At 45.2% G+C, this 19,438-nt stretch overlaps 1 protein-coding gene across 1 annotated transcript in view; it reads left to right on the forward strand.

Annotated features, from left to right (window-relative positions):
• Positions 1 to 17,456, forward strand: part of UNC13A (unc-13 homolog A) — an 89,312-nt gene extending 71,856 nt beyond the window's left edge. The window contains exons 40-46 of the mRNA XM_051971987.1: positions 797 to 853; positions 1,194 to 1,274; positions 3,561 to 3,708; positions 5,271 to 5,327; positions 11,475 to 11,567; positions 11,717 to 11,876; positions 12,966 to 17,456. Coding sequence (XP_051827947.1) covers positions 797 to 853; positions 1,194 to 1,274; positions 3,561 to 3,708; positions 5,271 to 5,327; positions 11,475 to 11,567; positions 11,717 to 11,876; positions 12,966 to 13,290 — 921 coding nt within the window. The 3' untranslated portion in view covers positions 13,291 to 17,456. The remainder of the gene's footprint in view (positions 1 to 796; positions 854 to 1,193; positions 1,275 to 3,560; positions 3,709 to 5,270; positions 5,328 to 11,474; positions 11,568 to 11,716; positions 11,877 to 12,965) is intronic.
• The last annotated feature ends 1,982 nt before the right edge of the window (positions 17,457 to 19,438 follow it).

Consider the following 19,438-nt stretch of genomic DNA (forward strand, 5'->3'; position numbering starts at 1 on the left):
AGGTCATCAGCACCTTCTCCTGAAAGCATTCCTGTTCAGGAGAACAGAGTCCAGGGGCCACATGGCAGCTGCCACCTCCCTCTCTGGAAGGCCCTCCCAGATCCTGTATTTGAGACTCCAGACAGGACAAGGAACTGGTGCAATGACCAGCTTGCCTTTAACCTCTGCTTAGAGGCTACTCTCATTTTTTCCTCCCCTAATCTTCTTTGTTGAGTCTGGTGATTTGGGCTCTTGAGGGGAGGGACTTAACTTTTCAGGACTCTGCTTTTTTGGGGGTAGGGACATGATTTCCCCAGATGAAGTCATATTCTATAGATGAGGGCAGTTTCTGAGAACTACTGTCCAAGGAAGGCTCCACCCCAAACTAAGCACTCTAGTCTGGATTGTGCTGGAAATACAGGTCAGGGAGCCATCAAAGTGAGCACCCCCCAGAGCTCTGGGAATCCCTTTAGAATGGCCCACCATGGCATCCTCTGAGTCCCAGGGATCTTGAGACTGAGCAGGGATGGAACCAAAATCCCTAGATTCTATTCCCCGCCATGGACCTTCCTTTATCCTTTTCTCAGGTGGCTATCTTTGCCAGCCTCCATCCTACCCTAATGCCAGGAGGCCTGGGATTTGCCTCCCTGCCACTATGGTTCTCGATGCATTAGCCCTGTTGAGGGCAAGGTGGCTCATCCCAGGTCCAGTGAAGGGGCCATATTCCATATAGGAGGATGGGGTGGGGACCCTAGGACATGGGATCCTGAAACCATGTCCTTACCCCCCTCCCTGGGTATCTCTATGTGTTCTGCAGGGGACTCAAATGATCTTCAATGCTGCCAAGGAGCTGGGACAACTCTCAAAGCTCAAGGTGAGCTGGGGTTTGGTGGGGCAGACTTGGGGAGGCCATGTGGTGGTAGGTGGGGATAGGAGTCATAATACCAACTTCCTCAATTCAGGTTTCAGGCCATCCAAAGAGAGCCTAGGGTCAGGAATGAGAGGATATACAGAGTTCCATTCTTGGAACTCTTACCCTGGAACCTGCCAGAGTTAAAAAGGCCCCAACAGCTGATCATTTCCCTTCCACCTCCCCAGAGAGTTCAGTGGCTCCTGGGTGCCAAATCTGGGCAGATAGATCATCAAGGGGCTGAATTAGTATGTCAGCTGACAAAGTCATTCAAATGTCTTCCCTTTTTGTTCCGTTCTTTTAGGATCACATGGTACGGGAAGAGGCTAAGAGCTTAACCCCTAAACAATGTGCTGTGGTAGAGCTGGCTCTGGACACTATCAAGGTAAGTAACCAGGACCCCAGGACCTCCAGCTCCAGGGCAGAAAATTAAAGCTGGGAGGGCCCTTAGAACTCAGGGTATCAGAGCTGGGAGGGCCCTTAGAACCCAGGATGTTAGAGTTGGGAGGGCCCTTAGAACCCAGGATGTCAGAGCTGGGAGGGCTCTTAGAACCCCAGGAGATCAGAGCTGGGAGGGCCCTTAGAACAGAGAATATGAGAGCTGGGAGGGCCCTTAGAACCCAGGAGGTCAGAGCTGGGAGGACCCTTAGAAGGTGAAGTGTCAAAGCTGGGAGAGCCCTAAGGACATAGTGTCAGAACAGAAAAGGCCTTTAGAACATGGAATGTCAGACCTGGAAGGACCCTTAGAACACCAAATGCCAAAATTTAGGAGTGCCCTTCAAACTCAGCATCCAGATTTACTTCAATTTAATAAACATTTATTAAGTACCTAGGCAAATCAAGTCAACAAGTAAGTATTAAGCTTTTGCTAGATGCCAAACACAATGCTTGGCTGCTGAGAATACAAACCCAAACATTAAAAAATGTCTGCCCTCAAGGAGCTTATTTTCTGATGTTAAAAGACAACAGGGTGAGAGAAGTAGAAGTACTCATAAGAGAGCACAATAGAGAAACTGAAGCCAGAAGAGAAATGAAGACATGATTTTGAATGGAGGTCTAGAAGATTTCCTTAAACCAAACTTCTAGGAAGAACTGTCTGATCAGAGGAAAGGGCTACAAGAGCAGGATATATTTTCAATGTGAGAAGGCTGCTCTGAGATGGTAGAGAGAATCCAAAGGGTGGGCAAGAGAGCCCAGAGAAGAATGGGCAAGATACTAGGTTTAGCTCTGGGGAATCCAAAGACAGATAATAATAACCGTTAAAATATGCATGATATCATTTGACCATTTCTAATATAAATTAATTGAATATATTTTATATTTAATATTTGTAATTCATATTTTATATATACTTATATTTATAAATTTAAAAAATTAATCAATTATCTATTGTTAAATAATATATAAATATAACATAATCATACAATATAACAAACATATCATTTCACAATTTATAAAATAAATGACTATATGTATAATAGTATAGATATAATTTTATTTTTTATAACATAAAGATACATTATATTATTTGAACATCATATATTATATTGAAATATAAGTATAAAATATATTTAATTAATTTATATTAGAAATGGTCGAATATCATGTATATTTATATTTATAAATTAAAAATAATATATAACATAATAATATAATGTTTATAACATAAATATACATCAATGTATAACTGATGCTCCCCTGGTGTGAGGGCAGGATTTGAAGTAGAAAGACTTAGAGCTAGGCACTGGAATCAAGGGGGATATTGTAGGGTGCTTTAGGACAAACAATGTCAGAGCTGGAATGGACCTTAAACATTAAATATTAAAGCTAGAGAGGATATTAAAATGTATTTATAAGCTAGAAAAGAGTTTTGAATTTAAAATGTAGATTACCTAAGATAGAAAGTATCTTGGAGATCTCCCATCCCAACTGTGTCCTTTTCTGGGCATAATGGAGTCTTACCCATTGGGATGTGAACTCCTTAAGGGAAGGAACCATGCTTTTTGCCTTCCTTTCTATTGCAGTTTGTATACAGTACCTTGAAAATACTGAATACTTATCTATTCCCAGCAATATTATGCTCTAAGACAACCTGAAGGACTTATGATATAAAATACTATTCTTCCTCAGAGAACTGATGGTGTCTCAATACAGATTAAAACATACTTATTTTACTTTTTAAATTTTTTGAGGGTTTTTTCTTTTTGAACTCTGTTTACTTTCACAACATGACTCATATGAAAATATGATTTGCATTATTACACATATATAACCAATATCAAATTGCTTGCTTCCTCAATAAGGGAGGTGAGGAAGAAGGGGGAGAAAATTTGGAACTCAAAGTTAAGTTAAATATTGTTTTTATGTATAATTGGGGGAAATAAAATGCTAAGAATTCAAAAAGGGAAGGGGGAAAATACTAAGCACTGAAGAAATGCTTGTTGATTAAATGACATAGTAATTCAGATATGGTAGTTGAAGCTCAGAGATCAGAAAGGATTTCACCAGTCACATTTCAAGAGCAGAGAATAGAACCCAGCCCTCCTGATGCTCCTTCCAGGAATTATCTCACCATCCCAATCTTGATGTCATGGGACAATGTGGTTTTGATGCTCCTAGACTGTGAGGAAGTCTTTGAGAGTCACCCCTGATCTCCCTTCTCCTTTCACAGCAATACTTTCATGCCGGTGGAGTAGGGCTCAAGAAGACCTTTTTGGAAAAGAGCCCAGACTTGCAATCCCTCCGCTATGCCCTGTCTCTCTACACACAAGCCACAGACCTACTCATCAAAACTTTTGTCCAGACTCAGTCAGCTCAGGGTAAGGTCTGCCCACCTCCTTCCCTTGCCCACAGCTAGATCTAGTATGGGGGAGGGGAGGAAAATTCATACCTAGTGCCCAAAGCCAGGCATCCCAAGAGCCCAGTCTGTTCCTCTAATCAATGGCAGCTGTCTTCTTCACCCTCAAGGTTTCTTTTCCAAGCTTGGTCATAGAATGGGGGAGGGAGGAGGAAGGAGCAGCATTGGATGGGGTTTGGTAAGAGTTTCTGAGATACCCTAAGGGAAAGAGCAAGATTTGTAGGATATTAACTCATAGGAACATAATTTTAAAATTGAACATTTTGGGTAAAGGAAGTTGGACAGTCATTGCTGGGTGGGGATGGAGAGGCTACCCCAAATTAATCTCTTCAGTGCCCTAAAGCTCTTTTGCCAGGAAGCAGGAATTCCCACATCCCTAGGCTTGGGTTAGGGATAAGGAAGGTTAAGGAAGATCAACGTCTTTGACTTCCTAGCTTATTTTTGTTTCTCTCTTGGTCCTTTTCTGGGTCAGCCACTGCCCATGGAAGAGGCCCCATGCTGCCTTATAGAGTTTCTATACCCCCATCACCAACTCTGGGGCTAGTGGGAGGAGGGTCCACGTAGGTGGAGGCCTGAGCAGCCCTGTGGTCCTATTCTGAGCTGAATCGAGGACTCTCTGGGGAGGGAGAGGAGTCTCCCTGTTCAAGTGCCATTGTCCACATCAGAAATCCATTTAAAGAGAACCTTTGATGGGGTGGGGGTATATAGGGCGGGATCTTGGAATGGTCTTCTAAAGTGGTCTTTGTGTGGTTCTTCTTCACTCCTGTGGAGAGACCCTTGAGAAGGTTGGGTCTGGCTGGAAGTTAGGTTGTGGGGAATAGATGCTAAATAGGATGGACTTTTCTTGACTTCTTGACAAGTCAATCCTGGACTACCCAAGGCCATTCATTGTAACCCAAAAGCCAGGAAGGAATGATTGAGGTGCCCTCTGCAAGTCCCCACCAGGCTTTGGGTTTGGGGGAAGGGGTATCTACAAGTACAAAGAAAGTTGCCCCCCAAACCTGAGACTCCTAAGAGGGGCAAAGCTGGGGGCTCTGGACCTTCCCCCTCTTCTGCTCACTGCTCTAATGCTCTGACCTAACTCTTGCCCCTCATAGTCTGTCTCGCCTGTCTATCTGTCTGTCTGTCGGGAGCTGATGTTTCTCTCTTTCTTGTTTTTTCTTTCCTTCCTTTCAACTTCCAACCCTCTCCTCACTCTTCCTGCCTCCAACACTGTTCTCTCCCTCTCTCTCTTCTTGTCTTTTCTCTCTCCTATTTCCCTGTCTTTTGGGTCTCTTTCTGTTTAACAATCTTTGTCTCTCTGTCCTTTTGGGGGCCTCATTCACTTTCTCACTTTCCTCTGTGAATCTCTGTCTCTGTTGTTTTTTTCTCTATTATTTCACAATCTCTACCTTGATTCCCCATCTCTGTCTGTCTTCCTGTTCTCTGTTTCTCTGTCTCTCTTTGTCTCCCTCATTGTCTCTGTCTCCCTATTTCTTTCTTTATCTTTTTCCTCTCTGTGTCTCTCCTTTCACCCTTTACTAGTTCATGGTGGAAAAGGTATTAGGTTTACTCTTAGTGAAGAAATTTATCCTGAGAAGGGTACGTCTCTTTGCCCGCCTGCCCGTCCCTGGTACCCTCTCCCTGCACTCTCGGTGCCCTGGTGGCTGTCCCTCACTCCCTGAAGCACCCTCCCAATGCCCCAGCTAGTAAAAGGCCCCATCCCTTGCTCCTTTTCTCTGTTTCCCTGGCTGGCCTGGTGGCTGAGCCAGGCCTGCTATGCTCATACCCACTGGGATGTACCCTGGCCACCCCAGCCCCAACTTCTCCCTCTCCACCATGGGGGATTTAGGATCTGAGCTGAGGGAGAAATAGGAGGAGGGTTGGGGAATGAGGGGGCACAACAGATTGCTGGTTCCAAAGGGGAGGGTAGAAAGGGAAGAACTCTGGGCCAAAAGATAACACCTTGTCACCAGTGGGATAATTTCTTCTAGGAAGAAATCCCCATGGCCTAAGAACCACACATAAGAATTTTTCCTAGACTAAAACAACCCTAATTAGAATCATAGAATGCCTGAGCTAGGAAGAACATAAAAGACTATCTAGTTGAATCTTCCCATTTCAAAAAGGAGAAAACTTAGATGTAGGAAAGGGGAGGGGAAAAGGGAGAAGTTGAGAGGGAGGAATCCCATGTCTTTAAGAGCACATCCTAGATTCAGTAATCTTGACCTGAATTTTAGGTCCTCATTCTCCTGAATTGATTCACTGGTCCTGTCCTTCTTTGGACCAGATCAATTTTCTCCTAAGCTAAATTCTTTTTGTGCAGAGATAGATCTTATTTTTTTCATATCATAACCCAGTTCTCTCAGTCTTGATCCTAGAACCACCCACTGCCTCATTTGGTCCATGACTCAAACCTCTACTGGTCAGATCCAGTGGGGCCCAAGACTTTCTAAAGAAAAAAAAAAAAGAGCCTTTTTCCATCATTTCCCTGAACTGGGCCTTAAATACGGGGGCCTTAAATTTGGCAAGGCCCTTCCCCTTGGAGCCAGCAAAACAGGCCTCAGGCTCTGATTCCCCCAATCCCATGGTGGGAGGCCCAGCACTTCTCCCCCTTTCTCTCCCTAGCCTTGGGGGCCTGGTCCTGACCAATATGTTACCCACCTTCCAATCCTCCTTTCTTACCTTCTCCACCCCTTATCCTGAACTCCCTTGGGTCTGGTTTGAGCTTGCACAAAAAGCATCGGATTCCAGAGGGGAGGGAGATGGAAGCTGAGCATGTGACTTGTTGGGAGTGGGAGGAGGGGCTCAGCATCTGAGCCCCCAGGGCAGGGGATCCATGGATTCCCCCCAAGCCTGGATTTCTTTCTCTTAAGCCCCCCAGCCAAGCTGGCCTGATATGGTTCTGCTTGGGAAAAATGATTCCCATCTCATCCCCTTCCCAGCCGCCATCTCCTCCAGTCCTATCCACTTGCTGCATGTCCCATCTGGCAAGCCTGCCCTCATGGGGGATGGGGAGCTGCCTGCAGTGCGGTGGGGGTGGGGGGAGGATGGGCAAAGTGGGAGATGAACTGGGGCCCAGACTGCTGGCGGCAACAGGTCCCACTTTAGGGCGGTCACTGATCCCACTTGAAGGTAGGTCCTGATCCCTCTTTCCCAAGATCCCATTGACACTGAGCAAAGAAAGGTTGCAGAGAGATCCTGAGACACAGCTCTGGAGCCAGTACTACCATCTAGATTGAGAGACTTAACAGTCACTTTATATGTCCTCTGGACAAGACCACATTGGAATATTATGTTTGGAGAACCATATTTTTAGGAATGACATAGACATGCTGGAGCAATTACAAAGGAAGGAGAGAAGGGGATTGCTTTTTTAGGACTCTTTTTTGGGGGGATGAGGCAATTAGGATTAAGTGACTTGTCCAGGATCACACAGCTAAGAAGTGTTAAGTGTCTAAGGCTGGATTGGCACTCAGATGCTTCTGACTTCAGTGCTCTATCCACTGTGCCATCTAACTGGCGCATCAGGGTGATCTTGTGAAAGAACTGAGTATGTTCATCAAAAGAGAAAAAAAGACTTAGATGGAACATGATAGCTGCCTTCGAGGATATGAAGCTCTGTTATGTAAGGAGAAACTTGTCTTTTTCTTTCTATCCCTCAAAGTCAAGAAGAGCTAAAAAAGCAATAGATGAAAGTCACTGAGAGACAGATTGAATGTAAAGATAATTTCCCAGTCAATAGAGGAAACCTACAATGGAAAGAGAGGGGTGCCTTGTAGTTAGTGAGTTCCTTGTCACTGGAGATAGTAAAGCAGGGACTAGATGCCACTTGTCAGGGGCATTATCAAGAATATTCCTACCTAGGCCACAGTTAGAATTGCCTCCTGTGGTCCCTTCCAGCTGTGGGATTCTATGGTTCATGAATGTTAGTTCATCATAGATGCCATGTAAACCATCAATGTGGCAGGATACAAGAACTAAGGCTTACCTCACAGAGCTGCTTAGGATGGACAGAAGGGCATTCTGGGTAGGGGCCACCTCAGTGCTGTGGCCATTGACCCAGGGCCTGCCTTTCAGTATTAAACCTCAGTGTTCCATGATTTACTCAAAGGTGAGGAGAACTTAAAGGGTCCGTTGACTAAAAGAATGATTGAAACACCAGATACCACAGAGCTAGAACAACTACCTGGCAGAGCAAATAGGTACCTCAGATTCTCCCTTTTTAAAAAAAGTTTTACACTAAATTACAAATATTTGCACGTCACTTTGTGAGAAGTCTCTTACAACTAATAATACAGTGGTCTCATCTGAAAAAGTATGCATTTCATATCTGGATCATCCCCCATATCTCTATCTTAATTTTTTTTACTATTCTTTCACCTTCCCTCATTGAGAAAAAAGGGAGAAAAATACAAATTTCTTGCAACAAATATGTATAATCAAGAAAATTCCCTCAATAGCTCTTTTGAGTATATTAAGAGAGACAGACAGAAAAAGAGAGAGTGAGACAGAGACAGAGAGAGAGGGAGGAAGAGAGAGAAAGGGAGAGAGGGACAGAGAGAGACAAAGAAACAGAGACAGAGAGAAAGAGACAAAGAGAGATAAACAGAGAGACAGGAGAGACAGAGAGAGACAGAGACAGATAAAGACAGAGACAGAGAGAGAGAGGGAGGGAGGGGAGAGAGAGAGAGAGACAGGAGACAGAAAACAAATTCTTCATCCTCCTATCATTAGGAAAAGCTTTATCAAAGTGCAGGCCAGAACATGTTTGGAGAAGATCAAGGCGGAGGAAACAGATATGGGTGACATCAGCTCTGTTCACCTGGCCCAGCCTTTATTCTTCTGGGCTTTATCCTAGCTCATGGAAATTTCATCCCCTCTCTGCCCAAGACAGTGCTGAAAAAAACACCACACTTTTATTCTGCAGCTGTCCTTCTCAGCATGGCTTAAAACTAGAGTGTCAGAGCTAGAAAAATGTTATAGCTAGACAGACCTTAGAACATAGAAAAAAGAAAGAGAAGAGATCCTAGAATATGGAACACAATGTTAGAGCAAGGAAAACCTTAGAGCACAGAAAATCAGGCATATGAGAAATCTTAGAAAATAGAACACAAAGCACAGACCTGGGAGTTATCTTAAAGCAGAGCAAAAAGTCTGAAAGGGACTTTAGAATGTAGAATGTCACAGCTAAAAAGGGACTTTGGAACACCAAATGTGAGATTTATAAGGAACTTGAAACAACTGTCCAAAAACTGATTCAATAAGTGCATTTTCTGGCTTAACAATATCATTTCTATTACTGTAGCTCAGATATTTATAATCTTTTGATAATGGGGGAGGGAAAGGTACAAAGGCTGATCAATTCAATAATCATTTATTAAGCACCAATTATATGCTAAAAGCAGCAATTAAACTATACAAAGTTGGGGGGAGGGAATAAAAAGTATGCAAAATAGTGAGGTTCAACAGCTGAGTGATGGTTTTTGGGATAGTTTGAGAAAAAAAGGTGAAATATTGACAGGTAATTGATAATAGCAAGTTAAGCAGGTTCTTTTCATTGTCTTGCCTCCCAAGACAGAGCACAATTTACAATGGAAAAGGTAATTTCTCTCAGTCCCTCAGGGAAGCAGTATCCAGCTTGTCCTTAATCCTTTGCAGTAATGTCAAGCTCTGTAGAATCACAGCAAGGTAAAACTGGCTTTGGGGCAATTATCTGACATGGAACAGTGAATGTTAGAGCTGAATGGGGCCTGAGAATATAAAGCACTGAAGCTAGAAGCAACCTTAGGGATTACTTGTCAAATCTTCTTGTAGCACTGTGAAAATAAGACAGACCAGGAGAAGGAATAACATGGGTGGCAACAGAGAAACTAGGATTCGTGTCCCTGTTTCCCAGTCCAGAGTCTTTCCATTTTATCATGTGACCTCCTCTCTGATAAAACTCCCTCTATTCCACCATGTTCATTCTAACATAACAATTTAAGACAAGTAACACATTTCTATGTTTATTACTGAAAGGTTTCCAAAGTACTTTCCTTATAATCACTCCATGTGGTAAGTAGTATAAGTATTATTATTCCCATTTAATGGGCAATTAGTGTATTCCATGCCTGGAATCAGAAAGACATATTCCTGAGTTCAAATTTTATCTAGATACTTACTAGTTGTGTAATTATATATGGGCAAGGTAAGTCACTTAACCTTGTTTGCCTCAGTTTCCTAATCTGTAAAATGAACTGCAGAAGGAAATGGCAAATTGCTCCAGTATCTTTGCCAAGAAAACTCCAAATGGGGTCATGAAAAGTCATACACAACTGGTTTCACAGGACCATTGAGAGGATATTTACAACATCTTTGCAAAACTTAAAGTACTATAAAAAAATGCAAACTACTACTGATAGAACAGTTGGTGTTTATATTCTGCTTTAAGATGTATAAAAGCACTTTGCATACGTTATTTCCAACAGCTGTTTGAAAATGATTTGGGGGCTTTAGTGGACCATACGATCAATATGAGACAACTGTAACGCGCATGTGAGTCAACATTGGATATGGCAGCCAATAAGGCTTATTTGATCCTCCTCTGCTTTAAGAGACTCACAGCTTCTGGGAGTCAGAAGTGGTAGTTCCTTTACACTTTGCCTTGGTCAGACCACATCTGGAGTAACATGTTCAGCTCAGGATGCCACAGTTTAGAAAAGGGAGAGAAAGCAAAATGGTGAAGGATGCCACATGAAGAAAAGTCAAAAAAGTTGAGATTGGAAGAAGAGAAGACGTGGAGGGACATGGGAGTTGTCTTCAAGTTCTTAAAGAGCTTTGGAAAAGAGATTAAATGTCCTTTGCTGGGCCTCAGAGGGCAGAACTAAGAGCAACAGGTGGGTGTTGGAAAGAAACTGAAGTAGGATCCATGTAAGGGAACAGAAGAGGAAAGCTAAAATAATTAGAACTCTCTAAAACTGTAACGGGCTCTATTAGGAATATAGACAGTTCAATAATTCAATTCAGCAAGCATTTATTGAGAATCTACTATGGTCCAGAAGCTGTACTGGGTGCTTAGGGGACAAAGGCAACAAGCCATCCAGAAGCTTACACTCCATTGGAGGAACTGGCATGGCTTTCCCAAAGAATCAGCCTTCTCAAACACTTCTAATGGCCTGGTAATGGAACTGTACTAAACAAAATAGGCAAAGGGATGACAACCATTTAAAAAAGAAGGCATAGACTTTCAATGTTGCCCCTCATGTCCCTTCATGAAGAAACTGGGTGACTACTAGTTGGACTAATTGTCAGGAGGATTTTATCCCCCAAAATCATCAGGCTAGTGGGACTCAGACATTCTTCCTAATTCTGACATTTTGTGGTCTTATTTAAACCTTGCAACAACACTGTGAGATACAGTAAGATTGTTCCAATTGCTGATGGAGAAACTGAGGTTTAGGGACATTAAGTAAATAGTTAATGGTTGCTTCGTAAGTGTTGGAGGGGAAATTTGAAGAAAGGGTTGAAGCTAGAGCTGCCTGCTTGACTCTAAATTGTTCATCCACTCTATCCAAGGTCCCTAGTCTAGGACTCTTCCAGCTCCCATCTCACTGCCTCTTCTCATCTCCCTCTTGAATGACCTGTCCCATTAGTGTCGTTACCTGAGGCCGCCAGCATGGGTATTAGCCGGGGAGGGGCGGTATGTGGAGAACACTGCTTGTGGAGGACAGAACTCATACCTCCTGTCTCCTACCCTACCACCATCAGGATCGGGAGTGGATGACCCTGTGGGTGAGGTTTCTGTCCACGTGGAGCTCTTCACTCACCCAGGTACTGGAGAACACAAGGTTACAGTGAAAGGTAAGTGTGAGGCAGGGGGTGTAGGCTTGAGCCTCCTGACCTCCATTCCCTAGAAAGCACTCAGCCAGTTCACTTGGGAGGCCAGATCAGGGGTGGGACCTGGCGCTTCTGGCCGGAGCCTCACTTGCCCTCTTTTTCCTCTGGTGCAGTTGTAGCTGCCAATGACCTCAAATGGCAGACGTCAGGGATCTTTCGACCCTTCATCGAGGTCAATATCATTGGGCCTCAGCTTAGTGACAAGAAGAGGAAATTTGCCACCAAGTCCAAAAACAACAGCTGGGCTCCCAAGTACAACGAGACCTTCCAATTGTGAGTAGGGCTGAGGCGTGTATTTAACAAGACGTGTCTCTACTTAGTAACATCTACATGGGACAAATAGTTAAATAGGAGTAACAATATATCCACAAATGTAACAACTGGGAGGAAGCACACAGGTATTTAACAAGACGTGTCTCTACTTAGTAACATCTACATGGGACAAATAGTTAAATAGGAGTAACAATATATCCACAAATGTAATAACTGGGAGGAAGCACACAGATATTTAACAAGACATGTCTCTACTTAGTAACATCTACATGGGACAAATAGTTAAATAAGAGTAACAATATATCCACAAACGTAACAACTGGGAGGAAGCACACAGGTATTTAACAAGATGTGTCTCTACTTACTAACATCTACATGGGACAAATAGTAAATAGGAGTAACAATATATCCACAAATGTAACTGCTTTACAAACATCTGCTCTAAAGAAGCAGTTCTATAGCAGACTCTGAACAAAAATTAACACCTGCACAAGTCCATTTACAGGTGCAAAATTTACACAGGCTTAACATATGTACAAACAAGATCCACAACATCTGGGCAACATCTGACATATCTAGACCTAAGTAACTACATTGTAGAAACATCTACTGATGTAAACACCTGCACAGGAGTAACACCTGCCCAAACACACGCATCTATATAGGAGGAACATCTGTATGAGACCTGTACAGGTGTAAATATCTACAAAAGAATGACATCAGTACAGGGATGGTGACTGAACAGCTCTAGGCATCTGCACAGCAATGTCTGTATGGAAGTCCCATTTTTATTGAATTAATGAGCACCTCTGAGGGGGAGGGGACGGGCGCAGTATGGCAGCTAGATTGCTGGATTTAGGGTCGGGAAGACCCGGATTTAAATCCGCCTCTGACATTTACTAATACTGTGGATCTGGACAAGACGGCAATCCTCTAGGATTCATCCCAGGCTGGTGGGTGGAGGGCGCTGTCCAGCCGGGTCCAGTCACGGGGCCCTAGGAGGAGGCTCTCATGGCCTAAGGCGCCCCGTGCAAGGCCGGGAGGGCGGGCCGCGCCTTCCGGGCTCACTTCTCTCCCACTTCCCCCCAGCACACTGAGCGCCGACGCGGGCCCGGAGTGCTACGAGCTGCAGGTCTGTGTCAAGGACTACTGCTTCGCCCGCGAGGACCGCACCGTGGGCCTCGCTGTGCTCCAGCTCAAGGAGCTGCTGCAGCGCGGGAGCTGCGCCTGCTGGCTGCCCCTGGGCCGCCGCATCCACATGGACGACACGGGCCTCACCGTCCTGCGCATCCTCTCCCAGCGCAGCAACGACGAGGTGGCCAAGGAATTCGTCAAGCTCAAATCGGATACCCGCTCAGCTGAGGAAGGCGGAGCCGGACCCGGGCCCGGGTCTGGGCAGGGGCCTGGGTCCTAGGGAGCTGGGCGGGGCTGACGGGGAGGGGCCCCGGGCCTGGCCTGGCCAGTCCGGCTCGGGGAAGCGCTCTCTCTCTCTCGGGGCGCTGGGCAGTCTGGGAGGCCCCTCCTCCCACTGGCCTCAGCCCTGCCCATCAGAGAGAGTTAGGGGGAGGGAGGGACCCTCTGCCTCCTGCCATCCCCACTAGGGGGTTAGGAGGGCTGAAAGCGATGAGGCGCGACCCGCTCCATCCAACCCTGGGGAACTAGGGCGGGGGGAGAGGGCTGAGAGCTTTTGTTTCACGGCATACTCCATCCATCCTGCCCCGCTGGGTTGCGAACCAAGGGAGGAGGGGAGACCGGGTTCTGTCTTGGCTCCGAGTCCTACCTGCTGAGACTGGGAAGGCCGGAGCCCCGCCCCAGTGGGGTTTGTGGGGCAGATTAGTAGGGGAAAGATGTGCCACGGGAGGGGCAGTTCTAGGATATTCCTCTCTCCCGGGGACCCATATCTACACCTGCAGAAAAGCCATACAGGTTGTCTGCCCTTTTATCACCACCACACATACCCCAGGCGTGTGGGTGGGGGAAGGGGAGCAGGGCAATTACCCAGGGAGGCCCTCAGAGCCCTTTTGTGGGGCTGGGGACAGTGAGTCAGGACTCTAGGCAGGGGCTTGAGGCCCCAGCCATTCAGGGATGGGGGAAGGGGGGGGACTCAGAGACCGGGCCTTTGAAAGGCAACCTGGGAGAGGGGTTGGGGAGGGACCCCCAAGTTCGGCGTTTGCAAAAAAAAAAAAAAAGTGACGTTTAAAAGCACACAAACCCTCAGGCACCCAACTCCATTCCGGGTTCTGAGGGCATCAGGGGCCAGGGTTGGTGGAGGTTGGAGGGGAGCACTGAATGGCCTGTTCTGGATAGAAGTCGATATAGCTCCCCTTCTAATTCCCAAGAGCTGCTGGGTTCAGGCCCAGAATGGCTTCATGGGCAGGAGGTTGGCCCTCTTCCCCTTCTCCATCACCTCCTGGATGCCTCTGTTCCCAGCCTCTTTCCCATCTCTACCTGGGGAACCAGGAAGAAGGGAGGAACCAGAACCTTGTGATTACAACCATCCCATTTCCATCACCATTCCCCAAAGGGGCCCCAAGGGGCTGCACCTCAGACCCCTGCTTCCAGCTGCTGCTACAAGTCCCCACTGGGGCCCTCTCCCCCAACCTTGGAAGAATTCACTACTCCCTCCTTCAGCCTCATCTGTCATCTGGAGGACAGGGGAGTTTGGCACCAGTCTACAAGCTCTCCAGGCGCCTCCTCCATCCTCTCCTCTACTTACCCGACTTAGCCTTTCCTCTTCTACCACCCACTGAGCCAGGGGGGCTTTGGAAACATGGAAAGGCTTTGCAGGGGAAGAGGGGAAGAATCTAATCCTCTCTGTTCCTGAAGAGCCCTTTAACTTACCCAGGGAACAGAAACTCCCAAGTACCTCTTCCCATTAGGAATGCCCTAAAATGTTAATATTCCTCACCCTTCCCCATTCCCAGCACATGAAGAGTCAGAAGCGAAGCTGCCTGGCCCCACTGCCCTCAGCCACTAAATTCACTTTACCACTTTTTTCTTTCTCCTTTCCCTCCAACTGGAGGCTCCTCTGCCTTCCAAGGGTTGGTCCTCCATATGGGCCACTGAAACAAAAAGCTAGAGGCTGTGTGCCTCTGTGTGCAGGGGCACCCATCTCTGAGCATGTCTATTGGTTACCATAGGTGCCCATCTGTGTGTACTTGTCTGTGCATGTGTATGGGAGATTGTACGTATCTGTCTACGTGCTTTACCGTGTTTGTTCCCGTTTGCCTCTGTGTGTGTGCCTGTACATCCCATCTGTGTGTGGCTGTCTGTGTGAATGAGCATGTCTGTGTGCATGCATGTTTGTGTGCCTGTCTTGCATGTGTGTGCACGTGTCTAAACACCTATCTGCATGTGTGTGCTTGTCTGTATGAGTGAGCAAGTGTGCATCTGTCTTAATTTCCCACCTGTGCACCTATCTATCTTCCTGCCTCTCCAGCCTGTATCTCAGAGGAGGACCTCCATGAAAAGGAGAGGAGATAGGAACCCAGACAATAGGAAGGGACCAGAGGATTGAGAATTCATCTTTTTATAGAAGGGGAAGGAAATGATGGAGCAAAAAGACAAAAGGGAATGGGGAGAACACCGAGGATGGTTTTATAAGGGAGGAGGGGAGGTCCACAGTTATAATCTGGAAAGAAACAGGAGGGGGAAGAGAGAATATAACAGAACATGAGAGTTGGGAAAGCTTTTGGAATATAGAACTGCAGGGATAGAAGGACCTCAGAATACAAAATTCAGGGTTTAAAAGAGCCTGTTTTAAATCCAGTCTCCTCATTTTGCAGATGAGGTAACTGAGGCCCAGAAAAGGGAAGAAAATTTCCTCCAAGATCACATAGCCAATTAGCCCTGCCAAGCTCAGGGAAGGTATAGGCTCCCTCATCTTTCATTACATGAAGCCTGGATGAGGGGGGCTCCAGGCAATCTATGCCCTCCTTGGGATCAGGGAGGTACTTGAGACATAATAAGCCTGAGTAAGGCAGATTTCAATTTATATAATGGGAAGTACCTGAAGGAGTCAAACACTATCTTCAGCATAGAAGGGGATCTCATTTATAAAATACTCCACTTTCTCCAACTCATTCCAATGAAGCCTTTCAGTGAATCCCAATGTCCATTTAGCCAGTTTGCTCAAATGGGGATCTACCTACTGGAAAGCAATTACCCAAAGATATTTGCTGATGGGTGATACTAGACCAAATGTCCTGAAGGGGCCCAAACTGCTCCCTTCACAATCTCCTGGGCCCCAATCTGGAAGCCATCTGCCTTCAGCCTTCCTAAGGAAAGAATGCCATATGTGTCGCAGGAACCGATAGGCAGGCAGATGAAAGACTAAGATGAGAGAATGACAGGCAGAAAAGAGCCAGATTAAGAACATTAGATTCTCCTCTTACTCATCGGAGGGGTTCAAAACCTGAAAAATCAAATTAGGAGAGATGTTCTCTCTTTCCTCTATCCCTTCCTAACTTATAGGTGGGGGTATTCCTAAGGCCAGCTGTTCTTCCCACCAGGACCAAGGCTCAAAAATGCAATATGCAAAAAAAAAAAAAAAAAAAAGGTGGGGGGAGGAGTATTAGAGCTGTGAGGCACTTTCAAAGCCATCTAGCTTAACCCATCCCCCCCCCCCCATTTCATAGATGGAAAACCTAAGGGGCAGATCAGGAAAGGAGTTGGCTAAAATCATACAATGAGCCAGTGACAGAAGGGAGGAGGACTGTTGCAGTGGGAGGGTTCAAAATCTGTTCTGCTACTCACAGCTTATGTTACTGGTGAATATCTAGCATCTATTGGTCTCAGTTTCCTCATCTGGTAAAATGTGAGATTGGGATGAGATTCCCTCCAGCAATAAAACTATGATCTTCTAAGTGGAACCCAGGGCTCCAGAGTCTTGAGACTGAGACAGCACAAAAAGAGACAGTAGATGGAGAGCTGGGGGTGGGAGGTGAAGAGCAGAGGATCTGGAAGGACCAAAGGGCTGGGAGGGGGGAATAAGCAGACACATTAAGGGAACATATATGGGGAAGCCCCAGTTTTCTGTTACCACAAGATCATACCCCACCCTTTTCTTCAACATCCATTCCTTTTTCTAATACTTGCCAAGGACCAAAGTTGTAGGACATTGAACCTGTTTTCCATTCATCTTTGCCTTTTAGAGAAGAGCACTTAACTGAGTCAGATGAGGAAACTTTCCCTCCTTCAACCCCATTCCCACCCACTTCCAGCCACTGCCCCCTGTGACAAGCATTTAGTTTGCTGCCTTCAGTAACAGGACCTTAAAGCTGGAAGGACCTCAGCTCTAGCTCAAACCCCTCCTTTTACAGAGAGGGGAAATTTTGGCCCTAGGATAAGGGACTTGTCCAAGATCACATTTTGAGCCAGGGTACAGAACTGGGACTGGAACCCAGATCTTTGTTGCCCAGCCCAGGGCTCTTTGAACTGCTTCCCTTCTTCCCCATTGCCTTTCAGTCCTTTTCCTAACAACTTGGGCCCCCTGAGTAGAGCAGAGAAGGCTTTATTGGGAGGAGGGGAGAGGGTGTGCCCACCGATTCACCATACCCCAATCCTCGGTCCCAAGAACAATTCCACAAACAAGTGTTTGTTCCTGCTACAGGACTTCTCTGGCATGTGGTTGCAAAAGAAACACCTTCCACCTGGGACAGTAATGATGCCCTGGGTTCCTCTGTAAATATGTGAACCAGAAACAAAAATGTTAAATCGATCATGGATGCATGAAATTGAGATGTTTTGCACTATTTTGACTTTTTGGTCTCTGTAAAAATATTTTATTATTAACGGACATTAAAAAAAAAAAAGCACACCCTCTCAGCTCTCAAAACCCTTGATTCCTTACCTGCCCCAACCTCATTAATAATGGAAATGGATCTTAGAATGTCATAGCTGGGATCTGATCTGAAACTATTATTTTTTTAAGACATATGAAGGTACCAGGACAACAAATTAATCTCTGTTGATCTTGGCTTTGTGTTACACCTTTCTCTCTATGGATTTCTCACAGCTGAATCTTACTGAGATTCAGCTATCATCCTCAGTTTATGAAAAGGCTGGGGAGGGGTTGGGGGGAGGAATGTCCAGCTCATGGGCTGCATAAGGCCCAAAAAATTATTCAGTCTGGTTCTGCCAAGGTAACCAAGGTGGTGATGAGCTGAAAACCAGGTACAACTACATCCCACTGCTTGAGTTTTTAGGCTGATAATTTTGTATGGTCTATGAATGGTGATCCTTGGCCAAAAAAAAAAAAAAAATGGTTCTCCATATAGAAGCTTCCTCTCATCCATATTAGTAGTGGGGTTTACCATATCTCTTAAGTGAGGGATAAAAAGTTTCAGCCCTTTCAGTGAAAAAGGCAGGTCTTTCATATAACCAGGCCTCTCTTTGTAAGGATAAGGAGATCTATGATCCTTCCTGTGGCAAAGCTCTTTTGAAACACAAAACAAGAAATTGGCTAATTAGAATCTAAGGGCATTTTGTCTGTCTTTTTGAACTCTTCATTCCTATTAGCAGAATTAAAATTTCTTGTAAATTTCTATCTGACTCAGAATTAGAAAACACCTTAATTCCTATTTAATCCTTTCTGAGGGCCCAAAACCCATTTCAGGGGGCTTTTCCAAAGAAATTCCAAAACTATATAGGACTTGGGCACTATTCTTCAGCAGGTTCTCTTTCCAAAACCTCTTGCTTGGTCTCCCATGCAAATGAATGAGGAGTAGAGGGAAGAAATTAATCAACAAAATAATTTGTTGAATGGCTACTGCATGCTTATTACTGGGGATTTATTGCAGCAGACTTGGTTGCCCCTGCTAATTCAGTTGACCCTTGAAGGCAGGTAGTATTATCCACTTTTTATATGGGAGGTACAGGGACCCTGTTCAGGCTTAGGGGCAGAGAAGAATACTTATAAATGCCCAAAGACCAAAGAGAACAGGTCAGAATAGCAGTAACCAAACCTCTCCTTGAATCATTCCACCTTGGAAGATGTGAGGACTTATAGGCTTCCAGAACTAGCTTTTTAAAAAAAAGGACATCTGATAGGAAAGAAAGTCCTTCTTGGAGAAGCATGGGGGGAACATGAGATTAGAGGTGTGTGTTCTGCCTCCTTTGCAGCCACACACAACTACAGCTTCTCACCACATGTGATTCCTTCTCCAGTTAAGAGTCCTTATCCTGACATGGGGGGAGATGCTCTGTAGGAAAATAATTTTAGTTGCTTATATTTTGTAAGCTATTTTGGGGTTGAGGACTACATTTTTTTCTAATTTACTTTTTTGTCCTATGTAGTTTTCACTTCTGATTTCTTGAAATACAGCTCTGAAAAAACAGGCTCTTAAAAAAAATAGTAGTTTTAAAGGAACCCGGTGATTCTCTGGACCAGTCCTTTTTGTTTCAAATGGAGTTACATGATATATCTTTAAACCCAAATTATTCTGGCTTTCATTATATGACCAATACTAGCCCCCAGCCCAAGCTTCTGTGACTTGTTTAGGTTTTAATGGCTTGGGACAGCTAGGTGGCTCAGTGGATAGAGTACCAGCCCTAAAGTCAGG

This window comes from Antechinus flavipes, chromosome 1 (assembly GCF_016432865.1).
Source record: "Antechinus flavipes isolate AdamAnt ecotype Samford, QLD, Australia chromosome 1, AdamAnt_v2, whole genome shotgun sequence".
Lineage (NCBI taxonomy): Eukaryota > Metazoa > Chordata > Mammalia > Dasyuromorphia > Dasyuridae > Antechinus > Antechinus flavipes.